Here is a 20703-nt window from a genome sequence, read left to right as displayed (position 1 = left end):
TTTCTTATATTTTTTCCCCCTTAGAGCTGCTTAGTCACCTTGGAGAGTGGACCATCTTTGCAGATGACCCCAAGCACACCTTATATGTGATATCCCCTTTGACGGGCGAAAGTCTGTGTGCATGATCCCCGCTGCCATGCTGTCAACAATCACAGTGCTCTCTGGATTCCAATAATAGGAGTTTAACTGCATTTAATAGAATGACTAGAAGAAAATGACTAGTCTCTCAATCTTGAGAGATGACTGGAGGGTGATTGGAACAACCAAATGGCTACCTCCCCGTACCTGAGCACCACAGCACACTGATTTCCCTATAAGCATGGCTGAATTCTCTAGAAAGGAATGTTGAGTAGCCTAGTGATACTGTTACTTTAAAACATGAGGCGCATGGACTGGAGTTCAAGACGACTTAATGCCATCGGAGCTTTCAGAAGTGGTCAGTGGCTAAATAATAGACCAGAAATTCCAAACCTATACCAGTCATCAATTTCCAAGCAGTGCTGAGGCAGTCAGGATGCTAATCTTGGCTTTAAGTTTTTTCTTTTTAAAAACTAGGGCAGTAATATGTTATTTTTTGTTACATTTTGTTTTGCAAAGCCCCTAGTGATTTTTTAGAATTTAATTCAGAGTATAGGGTTGCAGTTTGATAACAGTGGTTTCTAGATCTTATTGCTTTTCAACCAGGTAGAGTGGACATTAAACCTCCTAAAGGGAGGCAAGAGAACAGGCCACACAGCCCCTGATTAAGATCTCTCACCCCGGAACCGGGATCCTTAACAGATGGCCACTCAGAGCCACTGGTGGAGATCTTGTGGTATTGTTTTTTGAAGATTAACCCTGAGCTAACATCTGCCACCAATCCTCCTCTTTTTGCTGAGGAAGATTGGCCCCGAGCTAACATCTGTGCCCATCTTGTTCTAGAGATCTTGTGGTATTTTGAAGAAATATTTTATAGTTGTGTTCTAGATGTTTTGCTTATTCATTAATTAGTATCCACAAACATCTCTTAAGACAAAAAGATTTTTTAGGGAGTGTACATAAACTTTACCATTGAGGAGGAAGAATTTGAAATCTGTTTGTAATATAAGCCAGCATGAAACCAGGAACTTCCAGAGAAATATATGTGGAAATGCGCAGTTATGTGAATTAGATTGTATATAGAAGTTTCCTCATGAAAATAGAGAACTTATTAGGAAATTTGGGCTTGTCTGGAAATTTCTACTTAGATTGTGGTAGGGAGTTTTTTTTATCCCCTCTGTGGCTGCCTTTGTTCTTTTGGTTTTTCTTGTAAAGCTCCTGATCCCTGACTCCTCCTTGGCTTCTGTTATAATGGTTTAGATGTAGGGCAGTTGTCAGAAATGTTTAGCATCTCAGGGCTGCCAGTGACATTTGGGTATGTCAATCAAAGCCCTTAGTGTGCTAAAGAATGTTATTGAGTAAGGTTCATAATTTCTCCAAAAAGTAAAATCCTAAGTACAAATTGTCCTGTAGTGTATTGAGGTTAACCGGCTTACTTTGAACATACACAGTATTTTGTGGCGGTGTTGGACTCTCTTGGAGATGGGTTTTAGAAGAGAAAATCAAAGGCAGGAGAAGTGCATGATGTTCTCCATATCAAGTTTAAGGCCACTGAGTCTTTCATTATTGTTATTGTTACCAAACAAACCACTGAGCCATTTTAAATATTTTTCTAGGCAATATGGAACTAAACAATAATGGAAATATATGAACCCTGGGAGAAATAAAAATGAGAGACAGAACAGAGAGTTAATATGCACAGGCATGAGTAAGTGAGTCTGTGAATGTTCAGTAGCTTCTGTGTGTGGGGCGTGATGTGAGGCTACAAAGACAGATGAGATCCAGTCCCAGTTGACACAGAGTTTACAATGTAGAAGAGCATGTTGTGCGTGGAAATAAATGACACTCTGTACACAGGCAGCCGCACAGAGGCAGATGGTGTGATGGGGGAAGGTGAGGCTAGTAGTGCCCCTGGATGTGGATTCAATGCCAGTGATGCCAAGATGGGTGAAGCATCCTGGAGGAGGACCTGAACCATCACTGAACACAAACTGTGTATTCAGCACTGTGCTGGGCATTGACATGTGTTACCTACTATCATCATCACTAGGATGGAAATGGAGGCTCAGAGAGGGAAAGTGAACACCTAGGGTTCCCTAGCTAACAAATGGGGAAACTAGGATGCAAACCTGTGTCTGGCTGGTTCCCCACTCTGAGCTCCGAGGCCACTGGTGAATGGAATGAGAACCAGTTATCCCGTAAAGTGCCCCATGCCGGGGAGAATTTGATCCAGTCTGAGGATGGTGCCAAGGAGGAGTGCCCTTGCCAGGAAGAGTTGTTTCTCAATGGAAAGTAGAGGGGATAATAAATTGGTGGTTGTGGGCTTTCTGTTTGCCAGCTGGTAGGATAGGCTCTCTATTTACGTGCTAGGTTAGTCCTCACAATCCCCCCATGAGACTGGTCAATCATTTCCACTTGGCAGAACGTTTATGGGAAACTGAGGCTTAAGAGGTCAAGAATCCTGACCAGGGCTACACAGCTGCTACATGGTAGTAGTCAGGCTTTGAATTTGGGATTTGAACCTCGTGACTGGGGCCAAATGCTAACAGATTTGAATTAGAGAGTTTCATAAATTTAAAAATTGGACATATTTCCAGGATCCAGAGGGGGCAGCAAATATGTTTGAATGGAAGGAAATTTTGGAAGGGCTTGGACTAACTGGGCTGACAAGTCAGAGTACGACGGGAGGAGGGGATGACTCTCACTAGCTTTATTATTTCGAAGAGGGTAAGATACTGGTCCTTGGGGAGGTTTTAGAAAGGTGTAGAGGAGGCAGGTGGGGGAGAGGAAGAGAGAACAGGGAGCTGACAAGTCGTTTAACAGCTGCTCCACATATCCCCAAACTGACTCCGAGAAAAAATGGTTCTATTTATTTGCCGTTTCCTTCCATATATCTTCCCAACAGCATTCATCAATATCTGTCATTTCCCAGGGGGTTTAGACATGTCTAGCAATTCATTCTGCTGAATTATATTTCAATACGCGGATGGAGGGAGGCCAGACTGCAGATGTTAACTCTGACCTGTGCCCGGTGTCGCTTAGACACTGCCACCACTCAGCTCCTGGGCGCCTCACTCAGACAGATGTTCCAAGCAACCCTGCTTGGTGTGGCATTCTTCTTCTTATGTTCTCATTAGAGCAGGCTCTATTTATTTATTATTTTATTTTGAGGAAGATTAGCTGTGAGCTAACATCTGCTGCCAATCCTCCTCTGAGGAAGACTGGCCCTGAGCTAACATCCATGCCCGTCTTCCTCCACTTTATATGTGGGACGCCTGCCACAGCATGGCTTGCCAAGCAGTGCCATGTCTGCACCCGGGATCCGAACTGGTGAACCCCAGGCCGCCGAAGCAGAACGTGTGCACTTAACCGCTATGCCACGGGCCGGCCCAGAGTAGGCTCTATTTAAGACTTCTTTAAAAATCAGTTTTAAGTTGTCACATTAACCTTTAGTCTATACACCTAGAGCGTAGGACAAAAGTATTATGCATTTTCTGATAAGACTTTTAAATCCAGACAGTCACCATCTGAGGGGATACTGCATTGTTGGTCATGATGCAGGAGGAGGTTGCTGGCCAGGGCTGGGTCTCGTTGTGGAAGGGGAGAATTTGCTGGGTACCTTGAAGACAACAATGTGAGTGCTTGTAATAATAGGAACATTGAGGCTTACTAAGCTCTATTTCTTATACTAACTCATTTCATCCTAATATCTTCCCTTATTAGAATTTGACTGAGAGTGGTAATCTTGGTGGATGAAAAGAAATATTTCTTCTTTAAGAACAAGTTACGGGAAAACTACAGAAAGGAAAGACCAAATATATTTCTCTGTAGGTATGGATTTGAATGGTTTGCATTTAAAAACAGACTGTGTGTTGGCATTTTTGCCCTTTCGTCATAAAATGACAAGAGTAACAGGATGGCTATCTGTGATCGAGGGTGAGAAGACCACCGTACCTTAGAATCATCTTGCCACATTACCCACACTGGAAGTTATTTCTTTAAAGCTGCAGCTGCACTTGACAGTGGCAATGGCTCCAATGGTTGTGCAAAGGCTTTGATTTCTCTGCTGCAGACGTGTGTTCTGTTGTTTTTCCACAGACCCGAGCTCTCTCGCGGTGCAGCATTGGGCTTTAGTGACTCCTTGAAACATTTCTCATGTACCATTCAGTCTGGGCTTGCCCTCAACTATTATCTTCTGCTACCTGCTCTGCTTGCTACAGGCTTCACTTTAAAGCGTCCCCCTAGCTTTGTCACTAGGCCCTTCTGGTTAGTAATGTTGCCTAGCTGTTCTAGGTTAAATACAGAATGCTGGTGATAATATTCTAAGAATTGAAATTGGGCATCTATGGTGGATTTGAGTCTTGCAGCAAAACAGGAGTTTACACACTGCTGCATTGGGCGGTTAATTTGATCCAGACCTTGGGGCCCCGTTGGCGTCACTATGCTCTGGCTACTAACCTCCCAGAAGACATGCATGCTCTCTCCATTTGACTTTCAGTTTCCTTGTCAATTGGAGATCCCTGGCTAGTGGCAGTTATGTCTTCAAGGGCTTAGGGTCAAGGCTGTGCTTTGGACTTTCCTTGTGTGAGTAAACACACATCACACCGACTAGAGCAGCAGTTCAATATAGGAGTCAGTGAACTTCAGCACTTTCTGCTCACAGGTCTGTTGGTTTCTCAAATGATATTTATTTATGCCATTAAGAAGAATGATTTAGCAGCATTGTTGATGCAGTCTAGGTATAGTTATTCTTTTGCAGTGGGGACAAGAAATTGGAAGTCAGTCACCCATGCGAGAGGGAAGATGAAAGGAACCATGTCTCTACGTTGTAGGAGTGCAGCTGAAGATGAATAAAGGGTGGCGATAATTGCCTGTGAGGACGACAGTCACTGTGATGAGGGAACCAGTGTTTAGGAGTGAGCAATGGGGCATAGAAGAAGAATGTCTTGATGATGATGGAGTACCCTTTAGGGCACTGGCTGCTGACTCGTGGATTCTGCCCAGATTCAGCCAGTGACTTATCATGGTCTATAACCTTTCTCCATTTCCAGAATTTGGATGGTTCTTGAAAAACTCAGTTCCTCGGACTTGTGAATGATGTGAAGGGCTTAATTTGTTTAGTGGAATTTTCAAAAGCAGGTGCTGACGTAGTTTGATGTGGATACCTCCCTTTGGACAACAAAAAGGACTATCTTTTTCCTCTGGAAGATGCAATGGTTTTGGCTAAGCAAGGGAGGGTGATTTTGTTTGTGTGTGTGGTAAAATATACATAACAAAATTTACTATTTTAACCATTTTAAGTATACAATTCAGTGGCATTAAGTACATTGCAACCATCACCACTGTCCATCTCCAGAACTTTCTCATCTTCCAAGCTGAAACTCTGTACCCATTAAATCACTCCTCATTCCCTCCTCTCCCCACCCCCTAGTAACCACTGTTATACTTTTTGTCTCACTGAATTTGACTATTTCAGGAACCTCATATAAGTGGAATCATACAATATTTATCCTTTTGTGTCTGGCTTATTTCATTTAGCATGTCTTCAGGGTTCAGAATTTCCTTTTTAAAGCTGAATCATATTCCATTGTATGTATAACCACATTTTGTTTATCCATTCGTCCATCAGTGGACATTTGGGTTGTTTCCACATTTTGGCTATTGTGGATAATGCTGCTATGAACATGGGTGTACAAATACCTGTTTGAGTCCCTGCTTTCAATTCATTTGTGTCTATATTCAGAAGTAGAATTAAGCAAGGGAGGTTTTGGTCTGCAGTGGGGAGGGCAAAATGGTGGGAATGTCCCTCCTCCCACTTTAATGGTGGCTGTGAGCTTTCTGGGGGCTACTGTGAGAGTTTCCGTAGATGCTCTAGTCAGCAGCAGCTTGGTGTAGCCAAAAGGTAAGGATACAGGATGAGAGATGTGAACATGTGGTTCCATCTGCCTTTTCATGGCTCCAGCACAGTGCTAGCTTCCCTTTGTTCTTTTTGTCCCCAGCCCCTTTGCCTCTGTAATGCTACCCGCATTCTCCTTGCCTTTCTTATGCGGCTCCCCAACTTCACCAAAACCCTTGAGAGCAACACAGTGGTCACCTCAGCTTCCTTTTGTTCCTGGTTGGTGCCTTAGAGGATAAACACACTTTTTCAGAGTTCCTATGTATAACTGAGCACCAGAAGATGTATCTAAAGACTGCTTTGTTGTGTAGTTACCAGGTCTTATTTTCCCTTTGGTGTCCTGTTTGAAGTCTAAGAGAAACAACCCAAAATGTAAGACTGTGGACTGACTGTAAATCTGTATTGCACTTCAGGTGATATGGAACTTTTTACTAGAAGCTTTTAAATCTAGCAGTTACACTATTCCCTGATGATGAAGTAGGTCTCCGGACGCTATATTTAATTCTTTATATAGCCATTCTGCTAAAATTATTGCTGACCTGATATTTTCCTACTTCAGAAGGATACTTTGAGCTTTGGGTGCTTTGAAAGTGTGTATCTCATGTTTGAAAGCATGCATTCATGGCGGTCTTCCTTCTTGTTTCTTGGAATTCAAGATGGAAACAAAAGAAAATACATTCCAAGAAAGAGACCGTATGTAGCCTAGGTGGCACAAAGGCATAATCTGGGTCTAGGCTCAGGAATCGACTTATTTTCTTATATAGCCTTAAAAGACTACAGATCTCTTCCCACTCACTCTGTGAAGAAGAGGCCATGTGACCAAAACAGTAACAATAACAAGCATAAAAATCCCATTCAAATAACCTGTATGTCTATGGTTGAAGCCTGACAAATTCTTATATCACTCTGGCCAACTGATTCCAGGTTTAATACGGACCTTTATTTATTGCCTCTAAATTCCTAATTATGTCAGTAGAAAATATTTAATAAATGCTTTAATAATGGTATTGAATTTTAGAAATGTGTTTCTAAGAGCACAGAGCTGATCAAAGTTCCAGTTGTAACAACAGGCTTGATTCGGTGTTAAAATATAGTAGCCAGATTGTTAGGCAAGCTCACCTCTCATACAGCAAATTGGGAATGGTATTATCCATTAATTTCCACCCTGTGCAGCTGAATAATTCAGTTGACAGATGCTAATTTTCTTAAATTGTAGGCAGCAAATGATGCGTGAATGCAACAGCAACACACTTTTTAGAGGCTCTTGGTAGTCATCAGAAAGCGAATTTATATAAAGTTTGATGTAATCACTACCAACTATGGCACAATGTTGATGCCTTCTAATGACTGCCTTAAATCCATCTGTTGTCCTCTTTTCCCTATTAACACTAATGGGGGTCCGGGCAGGAATAAAACATCCCATGTGTTGTGCTAAAAGACCTTCCAATCTGTAACATTTATATGATTCCTAAGGACAAGACTCATGCAAGAATCTTAGTCACATCTGAATCTAACCCGTGACAGCGTTATAAACATTACATTGTATAAGTGTATAAATGCTGCCTAACTTATTTTTCCAGTGGCTTAAAATTTTATTTCTTGCTCATCTTATAATCCATTGTTTGTTAGGTAGCTCTTTGTGTTTCTTATTTTTTTAAGTTTATATTTACCGAATGTTCATTGTATAATGCATTTTCTTTTTTGGTTTTACAACCACCCTATAAGTTTACAGCTGAGGAACCTGAGGCTTGGAGCAGTTCATGACTGAGTGATGGGATCAGTTTTGGGGATCAGAATTGGCACACAGCAGTCTGACCCTAGAGTCAACCATAACTAGAACAATCTATTTTTATCATTACTGGCAAAGACCTTTATGTCTGGTTGGGTTTGAAGAGAGTGTAAGATAAGTATATGGGCTAAGTTCAAAAACTTACTTCAAGCTCAGTTCAAAAACTGATCAGTTATTGAACATCAAAATGTCTCCTTTAGGGTCAGGGTCTGTTGAAGTAACAAAAGAATTGAAGGCCGACAGAGTCTCTCCTTGGCCAACTCTTTCCAGGCTCCTCTGAACCCTCTTTCTCAACTAGGTCTCAACCTTGGCGAGTAAAGACTTGAACAAACACTAACACAGTTTCTAACAGCTCAGGGCCACATCCTTAGGATGACCCTGGTCCCCTTAAAGTGCCTGCCTGAGAAAACTGAAGGCTGCCTCCAAAATTTACTGTTTGTTTTGGCCGATGGATAGGGTCTCTATCTCCTATTCTGTGTGGGAGGATGGAATCCTAACTTCCATAACTGCCAGCTAGCAGCCTGGCACTTTCGCTTCCCTGACTCGACTGGGCCCCAGCTTGCACCCTGCCCTCCTCCTTCATTCTCCTGTTAAAACACCCAGTTACTTCTGTACATATTGAAGGTGGGTTAGTTCACGCTGGCCTCTTTTTCCCTATTGCAGTGGTTATTACTGGGTCAAATCTGTCCTTACCACTTTACCTAGTGTCTGGCTTTGTTTTTCTTTGCCAAGGCACACCTCTGGTCTTGTTACTGAGATTAGACTTAACACATGAGATAGTGACAAGTAAAAGGCATGTGGTGGTGTTCAAGTGGGGGATTTGAGAGGAGGAGATAATGGCGTGCGTGTCCTGGTAGCAGTGGTCTCCGCTTGCTCTAGAGTGCCCTGTGAGCTCTAACAAAGCGTAAGTGTTCAAAGCATGGTTAGGAGTGAATGGAGAGAAGGGAAGTGGCTCTGGTTCCTTGTGCCCTCTCCCCCAGTGCTTGTTCTGGATCTATGCAGAGTCTGACTTCCCACCTGGGGCATCTCTGGGCTTACTGAGCGGGGATCCTAGCATATGAATTTCCTGCACTGAGGACTTATTCAGGAACTGTCCCTGCTTTTGTCCTGCCCTCCCACTGGCAGAAAGGGAGCCTTTCCCAGTTACAGCTGCCATGCCTTTCACGCTGGGACCATGATGAGGTTCTTCATGCTTCCTTTTTGCTCCCATTCTCCAGGGAACCTCTCCCCTGGCTTCTTCTCCACCCACACCCCTTGGGGAGCCCTCTTATCACTCACACCCCTCTCTGACATGATCTTAGGAACTACCAGTTTGAGGGGTGGAAGGAATTTGCTCTTGGCTAGTTTGCCATGTTGGATTATGGAGCACATTTTTTGAAAGCAATATTATATCATATACAGAAATTAATAGAGAATAATTCAATACAACCCCATATACTTGCCAGCTAGCTTTATCAAATCTTAATATTTGCCACATTCTTCAGATACATTTATAAAAAGTTAACATTAAGTATATTAAAACCACAAGTGAAAACTTAATTCCTTAGACTTTTAAGTTCAACTAAGAAACCCATTTATTCCCTGCAGATAGTTTTTAAAACAATAAAATATTACAGCATACTCCTCCCCAGACCCACTCCCCATTTTCCCTGCCAGAGATAACTACAATTCTGAATTTGCTGTTTATCTTTTCCATAAAGAAATACTCTTCTTTATTTTAATATTATTCATTGTTTTTCTTTATTTCTTTTGTGATCCATCCTAAGAGCCCATTACCATGTTTTACTTTGTTGCTGCGGTGGTTAGAGGATGCATTGAGGGAGTTATGAAGTTCTTATGATAATGTGAATATTGATAGTGTATCGACTGCTCTCCATGTCCCAGGGTGAGTGCCTTAAGTGCACTATCCATTTAATCCTGTCTGCTACCATTTCCCACCTTTTCAAAAGATTTATTCTCTCTCTATATATAAATATATATTATTTTCTTATAAATGTAGAATCATCCTATCTTTACTTATAACTTGTATTTTCACCTAAGCATATGTGATGAATATTTTCCTGTGATAGGATTTGGGCTTCAGAGTAAGAATCCTTGTTTTGCCTCTTTATTAGCTGTATGCCCTTGTCTAATTGTGTAACCTTTCTGGTCTTTAAAGTGGGGATAATATTACGTAGTACCCCAAAGGACTGTTAATACATTGCATATAGCAACATATAGTGAGACCTCAATGTACTTTAGCTGTTATGCTATACTACAAATGAAATTTAAGAAAATAATCTCTTCGGTTTTATTCTTCCTATTTAGATTTGATCAAGTATTGATCAGAGTGTAGTTTAACTGCATTTCAGGCAACAAACATTTATTGAGCACTTATTAAGCGCCAGGCACTGTGCCAAGTACTGAAGATACAGAAATGAATGCCTATTTCTTCATCTCAGGGGGATTACACGGAGATAGTCTAATAATTATTTTCTACTAAAAGAAAAAAAGGACTGATTATAGAATGCTTCAGTGAACTAGAATGTTTGCCTTCAAGTTTTTCCATGATTACATTAAATTCTTCAAGTGTTTTTGTATCTACCCTTAGTGGTTTTTAAAATGAACAATCTGGGCCAGAGAAATGGTGAGGTCAGAGTAGAGTTTCTCCATCACACACACCTTGATATCACATAGCTTCTCTTCTCCTGTCAGCACTCCCTGAAACATGAACAAAGAAAATATAAATACAGGAAAGACACAGGAGAGACCAGAAAAAAAAAAAAACTATGGATTCCAATTCCTGGAGGTTGGTGTATTTCTTTGACAAGTGATGTCCTTCAAATAGTGAGAGTTATTTCCATGTTAAAGAAATCATTTTTTCATGTAATCCTGACGTTAGCATTCCTAAATGCAGTCTTAGAGTTTTCCTGTTCTTTTTCAATTAATGTCCTGTTTTTGGGTCCAAAGGGGACAGATTTCCCAAAGGCCCCCTTAGTCCAGCTTTTAGTTCATGTTTCAAAATAAGGCAAGGAAAAAGATAAAAATTCTAGACTTTAAATGTAACATACCCTGCACAAAAATGTATCTTAATGTTTTTGAGATGGTGACTGGAACCACAGAGGGTAATTATATTTGAATTTTCAGTGATAGGGTTATGCTTCAATTAATTGATATTTGCTATATTTATTTGCTGGGAAAAAATCCTACCCTATTATGTGGGGTTAGTGGGGAATTGGTGACAAAAATCAATATGATCCCATAAATATAGGTTACAGAAAGAAAGTCTGGCAGAAAATCACTGAAATGTGGATAGTGGTTTTCCCTGGTGTGATTATAGGTGATTTTTTTTCTTTATCTATATATTTACGTTTTTTACTTGTGAGTGAAAGGAAACCAAACCCAAGCAGAAAAGATACTTTGCGTTCTTACTACTGTTATGATGAAATAGCTAACATATACCAGGTGCTTTACTTGTAAAACCTGCTAATCTCCCAACAGCTTCACGTAGTGGATCCCATCCTCTCCGTTTTAGAGATGGCAAGTGCATCTGACTTCCTTCCTCCGCATCATTCAGCTCCAGATCAAGATCTCAAAAGCAGATCTAGTTTCCTGTACAGTCTGTGTTTTCCACTATAAAATAAGAGAGTGAAAGAGCAATTTTGGCAAAATAAGTAGCCATTTTTTCCTTTGCAATTAAAATGTAGATTTCTGAAAGCAAGTGGGTCAGAGTATTAGACGTCTTAACATGAACAGTTGATAGGAGCTGCCCCGCGCTCCCGTGCTTTCATAGCACCAGCAGTTCCCATGGGCACTAAGAGTAAACTGGTTAATACATTGCAGTAGTTATTAACCAGTGGGAGATGCTTGGGAAGTGCATGCCTGAGGTAGGAGAGTGAGGCTGTTTCCCAAGGAACACATCTGCTGGGGAGAACCCCGGGAACAGGTGTTGCCTCTGCTGCAGGGCCCCCAGCCACACATGCCACAGTCCCTCTTGATTCTGAGAGGTTCGAAGCTGGAGTCGCCACACACACAGCCCTTGGATGAGGTTTGATGGGTTGCCTGCTGTCTTTTCGTTGTCCCTTTGTGTTTTCTGGGAAACAAGTGTCCACTTCTCCTTTCATCGTTCAACAGATATTTAATGAGCACCTGCTATGGTCAGTCATTGCGCTAGTCTTGGGGCAAAGCAGATAAAAATCAAACATAGTCTCTGCTTTTACTGACCTTCATTATTCTGTGAATTTTCATGTCTATCCTAACCTCCTGAAGTCAAAAAGCCTTATTTCTTGTGTATTTGTAACTAATCTCGTCCATGTACTAAGGAAGTAAAACATTGTGAATTGGTTCAGCTGTTTGACTTTTGAAGGCATACCTGTATATATTAGAGTTCAAGGTTGATGTAAATTACTCAGTGAACCTAAACTGACATTGATGTCCTGACTTATGCAAATGAATACCATTATGTGTCCTGTAGACATGGTTGGATGACCACCAGTGCCTCAGAGAGAGAAGCAGGGAGAAAGAGGCACCAGCCCCATTTCACCTTGGAAGAATTCCAACTCTACCTTTTGTTGGTCATGATCTCCACTTCAGTCTTTTTTCTAGTTGATTCCTAGATCACTTTCCATATTAGATATTTTAAAAGTACATTTGTAAATGCACATCCTTATTTCTGTGATGCTGAGAATATTTTGTGTATTTGTGTATGGTCTCAGCATGGTCCCAGGGAACAGGCAGAAGTAACAAGATACTTCCTCCTGCCCTGGCTGAAAGCTATGGATGCTGGAGATGAAGAGGTTGACTTGGCTTTATGTGGGAAATCAGGGTCAGAACTTGCAACTGCATCTCCTGACTTACTTAAAACAGTTTGCCTCCAGTTGCTATTAATAAATGTAATTATGGAGTATGGCAGAAGTAGCACAGAAGGAGGATGGCCAAGGAGGGATCTGCCATCGCCATGCAAGTGCTGCCGTTCAGCCCGCCACTTACATTGTCTTCTCTTCAACCCCAACAGGGAGGTACCTCCTTCCAAATCCAGTTGCAGGTCTGGCCTGCCCAGCCTCGGTGGAGACGTCCAACCTCCTGCGCATGCGCAGCCAGGCCCTGGGCCAGTCGGCACCTTCGCTCACGGCCAGCCTGGTGAGTGTCCTCCAGCCCTGTCTTCTACGGGCTGGATTTCCTCCATCTCGCCACCTCTTTAGAGACTATTTTAAGTTTATTCACTTTAACTAGGTTTGAACTTACCTACATTTAACATTGAGCACATATTTGGCAAAGTGAAATTCCTTGCTTTCAGTATGCTAATTTTTTCCAAGGCCCGTCGTCTCCCCTAACCCCAACGATGTAATTTGGGGTATTTGTTTCAAATTGACTCTGTCTCTTCTCTTCCCTCAAAAGAAATGAAAATGTTTCTAAGCTTTTATTTATTTATTTATTTTTAACTTCTGTCAACCTTAAAAATAAAACAGCTAGTTATTTTACCAGCAAAACTAGTTTATTCTGGAATAGCCAAAGAATAGCAATTCAGGATATGCATGCTATAGTGGACCATATGCAAATTCAACAAATAGAGGAGGGGAACTTTATTTTATAGAGAAAAAGGAGGCAATTGGGAAGAGTTGTTTTGAAGGAAAGTCTGTTGGAGAAAAGCAAGAGTTCAGGGTGGTGATGGTTTCTCATTGGCTGAGTTGCTGGGTAGTCGATTTCTGTCTGGGATGTAATGTACACTTTTCCTGTAATTAACTGTTCTTTCCTGTTGAAGACTTCTAGTGGGGTCTGTAATTGACTGTCTTTCCTCTCGTTAACCTTGAATGGTACTGTATGGGGGCTCCCCTTTCGGGACTGCTTATTCCATTTTAAATGAAGTTTCCTTTTATTAATTTTCACACTTCTTATTTGAAAATAGTTTCAAACTCACAGAAACATTGCAAGAATGAGAAAAATACGTAAAACACCAGTTGATCTTTGAGATTCAACTATTAACCTCTTGCCCAATTTGCTTTATCATTTGCTTTATCTCTCTCTGTATATATGTATATTTAGAGATGTGTGTGTATAATTTTTTTGAAGTACTTGAGAGTAAATTGGGTATATCATGGCCTTTTGTTATCACAGTTATCAACTTCAGTAAATTTAGCGCTGATACAAACCTTTTATCTGCTCTGCCATCTGTGTTTCAGTTTTATCAATCAGCTCAGTAATGTCTTCTATAGCATTTTTTTGTGCTCCAGTATAGGATCCAGTTTAGAGTCACTTATTGCATTTAATTGTTGTATCTATTTAGTCTCCTTTAATCTGGAACCTTTCCATAGTCTTTCTTTGCCGTTTATGACATTGGAGTTTTTGAAGACTATATCCCCATGCTCTCCGCCACTATTTTCAACGGAACATTTCTCAAATACCTGTGTCTGATATGTCTGACGTTTCCTCATGATGAAATTCAGGTTTTGCATTCCAGGCCAGAATATGACATTGCACTCTCTCCGGGCATGCCATCTGCAGGCACATAAGGTCCATCTGCCCTTCATTGTGATGTTAATGTTTCCACCCAGGCAAGGTGTTACCCAGTTTCTCCACTGCAGTTTGACTTTTTTTTTTGCAATCAGTAAGCATTCTGTGGAGAGAAAGTTTCAGGCTGTGCAAACGTGTTTCTCCTCATCAAAAATTTCCCCTAGATTTTATGTTCGTTCATCAGTCTTGCCTGGACTTTTCTTTTCTATGACAATTAAAAATGGTCATTATTCCAATTTTAACACTCTTTCCACATTTACCAATTGGCACACAGTGTAAATATTTGTGTATTTGTTAGCAGTGTGGATTCCTATGTTTTTTTTCAATGTAGACCATTATTTATTTATTTAGTATTTTTGTGAGGAAGATTGGCCCTCAGCTAACATCTGTTTCACGGTCTTCCTCTTTTTGCTTGAGGAAGATTGTGCCTGAGCTAACAGCTGTTCCAATCTTCCTCTATTTTATGTGGGATGCTGCCACAGCATGGTTTGATGAGCGGTGCTAGGTCCACGGCCGGGATCTGAACCTGCAAACCCTGGGCTGCTGAAGCAGAGCACACAAACTTAACCACTATGCCACCGGACAGGCCCTAGACTTTTATTTTTAACCATGATGCTTATTAGGGTTTTGTTTTCTAGTGGACCCATTGCTTCTCTACTTTAACCTTTGGCTCAGCCTAGAGGTCTGTACAGGTTGTTTTTGCACAGGTGGTGGGTTGTGTGGTATGGGAATAGGTTGAACAGTTAAAGTGACAGTAGTTAGCATTTTTCTCCTTCCCATCCCCAAGTTTGAAGTTACTTTTTCTTCTTGGGGAATTTTATTGAAAGCTTATTTTATAGTAACCATTTACTTTTTAAGGAAAGTGGGAAATTCCTGACAATTAGGGATTTTTTTTAAACAAGAGTGCTTTTTGGGCCACTGCAATATTATTCTTAACACTTAAATAGTAATCCTGTATGTTTATTGCCAAGTAAATCATTCTGATTAAAACAACACTGTCACAGGTACTATCTCTTATGATCTAATACTGATAGGCACGTAATCAGACACAAACTGATTTCTTCATTAATAAAACACATCAGGTGACCTAAGATATTTGGTAATAAGATAGAAAAATAAGACGTATTAATAGAAAACAGAAGAAGAGTACTCCCAAAAATCTGTTTGATGACATTCTTATCAAAGAGTCACTTAAATTATTAGCATCTCTACCCTGCAACTTTTTATAGTGTTTGCTTAAGAGCAAAACTAGGGAAAATGCTAAAATACCATAGAGAGCAAACTTAAAATAGTCCCTGACTCGTAACAAGTCTCCAAAGTTAGCAGTATTAATACTTCTTACTGTATTGTGAGGAGGCTTGGGTATAGAAGCAAGACTGCGATGAACTGTTTACTACAGACAGTGGAGGTTTAAAATATAACCCTCATCATATCTTTCCTTCAGAGGCTTCATCACGTCCTAATTGTGGTCTAAGGAGAACTCTTTACGGCCTGCTGGACCAAGTCTTCGGTCCACCACCTTCTGTCCTGTGAAGAGCAGCAGCAGCTGGAGCAGAGCTGCCTCGCAGGGCATCCTCTTGATCTCCTCCTTGTTCTGTGCCATATCACTTATTTCAATATGTCACTCAGTGCATGTTAATGACTTTTCCTGCTTTTGGTATCCTTTGCAGAACCTTTAAAATTAATCTGTTTCCTGTGTCTTGGATTGGATTACATCTGAATTATCCCTGCTGATTACAGCTCGCAGATTTGATAGAGAATGGTGCTGAAGAGGTGGAAATGTACAGCTATTAGAACTTCTTTTTTGTTTCCTTGTCTTCTAAACAGGCTGATGCTTCTGGTGGGGTGTTCAATAGAACATGCTTCACTCTGATCCTCTCTCCTCACCGCTATCCTCACCCCCATTGCTCCCATTGCTCTTAAGTCAGTCTTCCTCTTGACTCCCCTTAGCATTTATCCTAGTCGCCTTTGCTTTAGTTCTTTGTGTTAATGCCTCATTTTCCCCTACTAGACTGCCAGCTCCTTGAAGGCAGAAGTCCTGTCTGATTCTAACTTTCTGCTCCTCACTGCTCCTAGCACAACACATTGAATCTAGGAGGCATTCAATAAATAATGTTGGTGGAATGAATAATTATTTGTGGAAAGTGACAGATTTCTCTAGTCGCAAGGCAAGAGTGATGGTATGATCCTGTATTCTGTAATGGGGGGCCTAATAAAACCATCCATCTAAAACCTCTCTGGTTTTGCTGTTCAGTGTCCAGCTTACAATTGTGATTAGCCTTAAAGTCCATGTAATGGGCCAAATCCCGTTTAGTTCCACATCAGCTGCTCAGACAATATGGTGACAAAATTGTGAAGAGACTATCAGTGTCCATATTCAAGGAAATTTCATTAATCTGCTTGTAAGGAATCATGTAGTCACATTGGTTTAAATATCTTGTTGATTCTTTGAAGAAGTAAGATGAAGTCATATGTGTGTTCAGATGTGGAAAACTTGGAAAAATAGGAATCAATGTGGTTTATGTCCAAATGACAGCATTACACTTGATATAACAGAATTTCATGTTCAACACAACAACTTACAGTTCAGAAAAATATAGACCCTTAACTTGAGAAGTATTCATGTGTTAGTAAGATGTAAATGAAGGCCCTGTGGTTTGGTAGGTATGAATTTTAGTAAAAGCACAGCCTATAATGATTTAAATGCCATAGGCAAACTTGAAGGTAATGCTAACTACCTTCTCAAGGAGGAGATTAATTCCTAGCCTGAAGTATCTAGTTTTCCTTGGCAATGCTAAATGTAGTTGTGCTGCCTCTCCCAGACACATGGGGCATTTCAGATAAATGGCGTGTTGCCAATTCATCCTAAGTAGCCCGGTAGCTGGCAGAATACATGCTCAGCCAGTGTCCGCCTGCCGGGACACCAGCCGGGAGTCCTGATGAAGTGTCAGATGTATACTTCATATACATTAATCTGAAGAGGGGAAAACTCATTTCCCCATTTGCTTCCTCCATCTTTCCGTCCCTCCCCCCACACACGGGTAGTTTATCAAAGAAGTCATAGTCGTCAAAAGCAGGGGATTTATACAGGTGCTGCTTTCTGGCAAGAGAGATGGAAATTTCAGGAGGCAAAAGCAGGACCAGTGGTAACTTATTTTTCTGTAGGAAAATAGGCTTGTAAGCCTTGATGATTAAAGTTTAGAAATGGTGTATGTGGCCATCATAAGAAATATTCACTTCTTTTGTACTTTGGAGTAATAGATGGATGGCAGAAGCACAGTGCAAATTCCTCTCTGGTATTTTTCTCCAATTTTCTTTTTGATTTGAATCATGAACCTCATCTGTTTTGTTTGTGTGGACATCCCATCACATTCCTTCTGAGTGAGGTCTTCCTTGACTGTCCTGTTTGAAACTGCTCCCTACACTGCATGCCACACACCCCACTTATACCCTTTTCCCCTTCCAATATACCACATAATTTGCTTATTTCATTATATATCTCTTATTACTCTATGAAAAATTCATAGGAGTGGAGATGTTTTTTCTGTTTTTTCCCAGTTATTTCCCCAGGGCCTGGAATAGCGCCTGGCACGTGGTAGGTACTTAGTGAAAACTTGTTAAATGCATAAGTGAATATATTTCCTTTCTGTACATCTTTAGTGCCTTAGAACAGAGTCTTTATTTCCTTTTGGTTTTTAATCTGTGATTAACTTTTTAGGATTATATTATTTAGCCTAATCAAGAAGCTGTTCTTCAAGCCAGAGAGCAGTTAACTATGGAAACTGTATTCAGGAATGAAACTATAATTGTACGGTTGGAAAGTGGAAATGGAGGGAAAGCAGAGTGGTTGAAAGATCAACTCTAGTGTTTACCACTTATTAGCTGTGTGAGACTCAGTTTCTTCCTCTGTGAAATGGGGTTAATGGTTGTAGCGCCCTCATGAGGTTACTGGGAGGGTCAAATGAGTGAATTCTTATGTGGTACTTTGCACAGTGTCTGTCACTCAAGAAATGCTGGTGTCATTGTTCCTGGGGTTGGTAGGAAAAACGTTTCTTCGAGTTGTCAGCAGGGCTTAGCTGAGATGGTAGTATCGGAAGGGAGGAAAATGAGCACTGTTCTACCTGATCGTTTCGTTTGAGATAGTAGTTTAGCCTTTTGTCCTTACCTCCTTGCATGAGGGTTGCCCAGCTTGTTGTTTCTTTCTTCCTCATTTTCACTCAAATTCACCACCCCAGCAAACTGGGAGATGGCTTTCTAGAATAGGTAACTTTTTTGAAGGGGGAACGTGTTTTCACATATTATTCTTCAACTTTTAATATTAGGTGGTATAATTTTATGTTTCTTCAGTGGCCCTCTTTTGACATTGTATCCATTTCTTTTAATGGAAAAATTATGTTTCATGATGTACTATAAATATTAAAACCAAACTATTTAAACTCTAATATATCCAGAGAGCCTTGATGAATATTCATCTTTTCCATTTGCAAAAATGCATTATGAAGAGTCAGGGAAAATTCGCTAAACATATGCAAAAGTGCATTTTTCCTTTTTAATTCATTCAGAATGTACTGACATAATGTCAGCATTTATTTAGGGTACAGATTTTATTTGCAGTCATTTAATATTATATCAATACTTCATTAGCCTTATAGCGCAAAAACAAAAACCTGAGCCAAAAAGTACCAGTAGTTAACTCTGAGAGAGTATCTGTTAAATATTGATGTAGGAACAATTTGAATGCCCTTGGATAAATTGCTTAACAAAAGTTGTAGAGTACAACTATGAATTAGCATTTCTTCTCAGCTGTTATGACTCAATTGAAAGGCTTCATAATATTTCAATGTATGGATTTCTCACAATTTATTAAACTATTTCCTCTTTTAGGTTATTTCCAAGTTTTTCCTATTGCAAATAATGGCGATGAGCAGGCTTTTAATAAGACCTTGTTCACCTCTTTTTATTTTTTCAGGGCAGATTCTTGGAGTGGGTTGACTGCGGCAAAGGATGTGAGCATTATTGAGGTTCTCCGTACCGTTGCTAGATTGTTTCTCGGAACGCTGTGCAAATTTAGACTTACATGTATTGAGAAGGCACAACTCATTGCGCTCTGGCCAGCAGTCAGTATTGTCTTCTAAAAAAAACAAACAACTGGGGTAGTTTGTTAGCTGAAAAATAATTACTCTTTTAAATTTGTTTGATCTTTAGTGAAGTTGATATGGTTATTGGACACGTTGAACTCTTACACTAAAGCCCCCGGATAAAGCAAATATGAAGTTAGGGTTATCTGTGCCTGCTCCTGTAACTTCTGCCTGCCAGTCCCTAAGTCAGCTCACCATACCAACTGTGGGTAACCTCTGTTGCTTTTGGGATGCAAGAACTGCTCAGAGTGATTACAGTGTATGTAGCTGAAGGCATTATTCCACAGTTCAGAATTTTTTTCATCTGGAAAGTAGTAATCTCAATTGTGAAATAATGCCTTCAGCTGTGGACATTATAATCAGAGTCTCAGGAGTGCTTGTATTCCAGGAGTAATACATCTCCTGGTTATTACCCCCTGAGCTAGGTTCTGTTTATAGTGAAGGGATGAATTTTCATAACTCAGTGCTGAAATAGCAATAGGGACCCCTGAGCAGATTATTATAGGTCAGGCCTAATCCATGAAGATAAATCTCATTATAGGCTCACCTGGGCCCATCCCGAGAGTAGCTAGTTTAACAGGAGTCTGTAAATCAAAGATCAGCTTAAAAACAAACTAGAAAATCCTCACTGTAATCTCAGTACTGCTTCTGTGAACAGATACTCTCAGTGTGCATCCTTGCTCTAAACATGCTTGGGTGCCGTGAGATTAACTAACAGAAAACACGTGAAGTGTGTTGTGATTCAGTCTCTGCATGAATGAAGAACCACTTATTTTGGGGGAGAGGTTTTTTTTCTAAAATGAAATTCCACCCAGAAGTAGTCGCTTAAAACTTCCCATCCCAGTTTTCTCTTCCTCATATTTTGCGAGGATTAAAAAATATGCAAGACCTTATGTATGTGTTGTCCTCCTGGGAAGGACGGGCTGCCTGCTGGAGTGGCTCTCTGCGTGGGTGTGCCTAGACAGACTGGTCAAGTGTGGACTTCTTGTTATCAAAGGCATCTGAGAGTCAGTGAGCTGAATCGTGCCCATAAATATTGTGTGGGATTTAAAGAGTAGAAATGCACCCCCTCTTTTAATTGCTTTAGTACAGGAAAGCAAAACAAATTTATAACAGCTATACCATATACATGTATGTACATGGTTGTGTGTGTGTGTGTGTGAAAGCTTAGGTTTCATGTATTACCCACTTACCCAACCAGTGTGCCTATTTAGGAGCTGACCAACCTGTTCACCAAGCACTGTGAGATGATCCATAGAGTGGTAAGTGCTGGCACTTCAGTTGCCCTATTCCTCACCGTGTCTTTAGCATCA

General features: G+C 40.6%; 1 protein-coding gene across 7 annotated transcripts in view; it reads left to right on the top strand.

Annotated features, from left to right (window-relative positions):
- MAST4 (microtubule associated serine/threonine kinase family member 4) overlaps positions 1 to 20703 on the top strand; it is a 574884-nt gene that overhangs the window by 186183 nt on the left and 367998 nt on the right. For all 7 annotated transcript variants that reach the window (XM_046672111.1, XM_046672109.1, XM_046672105.1 and 4 more), the window contains exon 3: positions 12757 to 12881. In XM_046672111.1, the coding sequence (XP_046528067.1) occupies positions 12757 to 12881 (125 nt within the window). The remainder of the gene's footprint in view (positions 1 to 12756; positions 12882 to 20703) is intronic.

The sequence above is a fragment of the Equus quagga genome, chromosome 9 (genome assembly GCF_021613505.1).
Source record: "Equus quagga isolate Etosha38 chromosome 9, UCLA_HA_Equagga_1.0, whole genome shotgun sequence".
Lineage (NCBI taxonomy): Eukaryota > Metazoa > Chordata > Mammalia > Perissodactyla > Equidae > Equus > Equus quagga.
The sequence above is the reverse complement of the archived record's forward strand: the minus strand, read 5'-3'. Positions and strand labels throughout refer to the sequence as shown.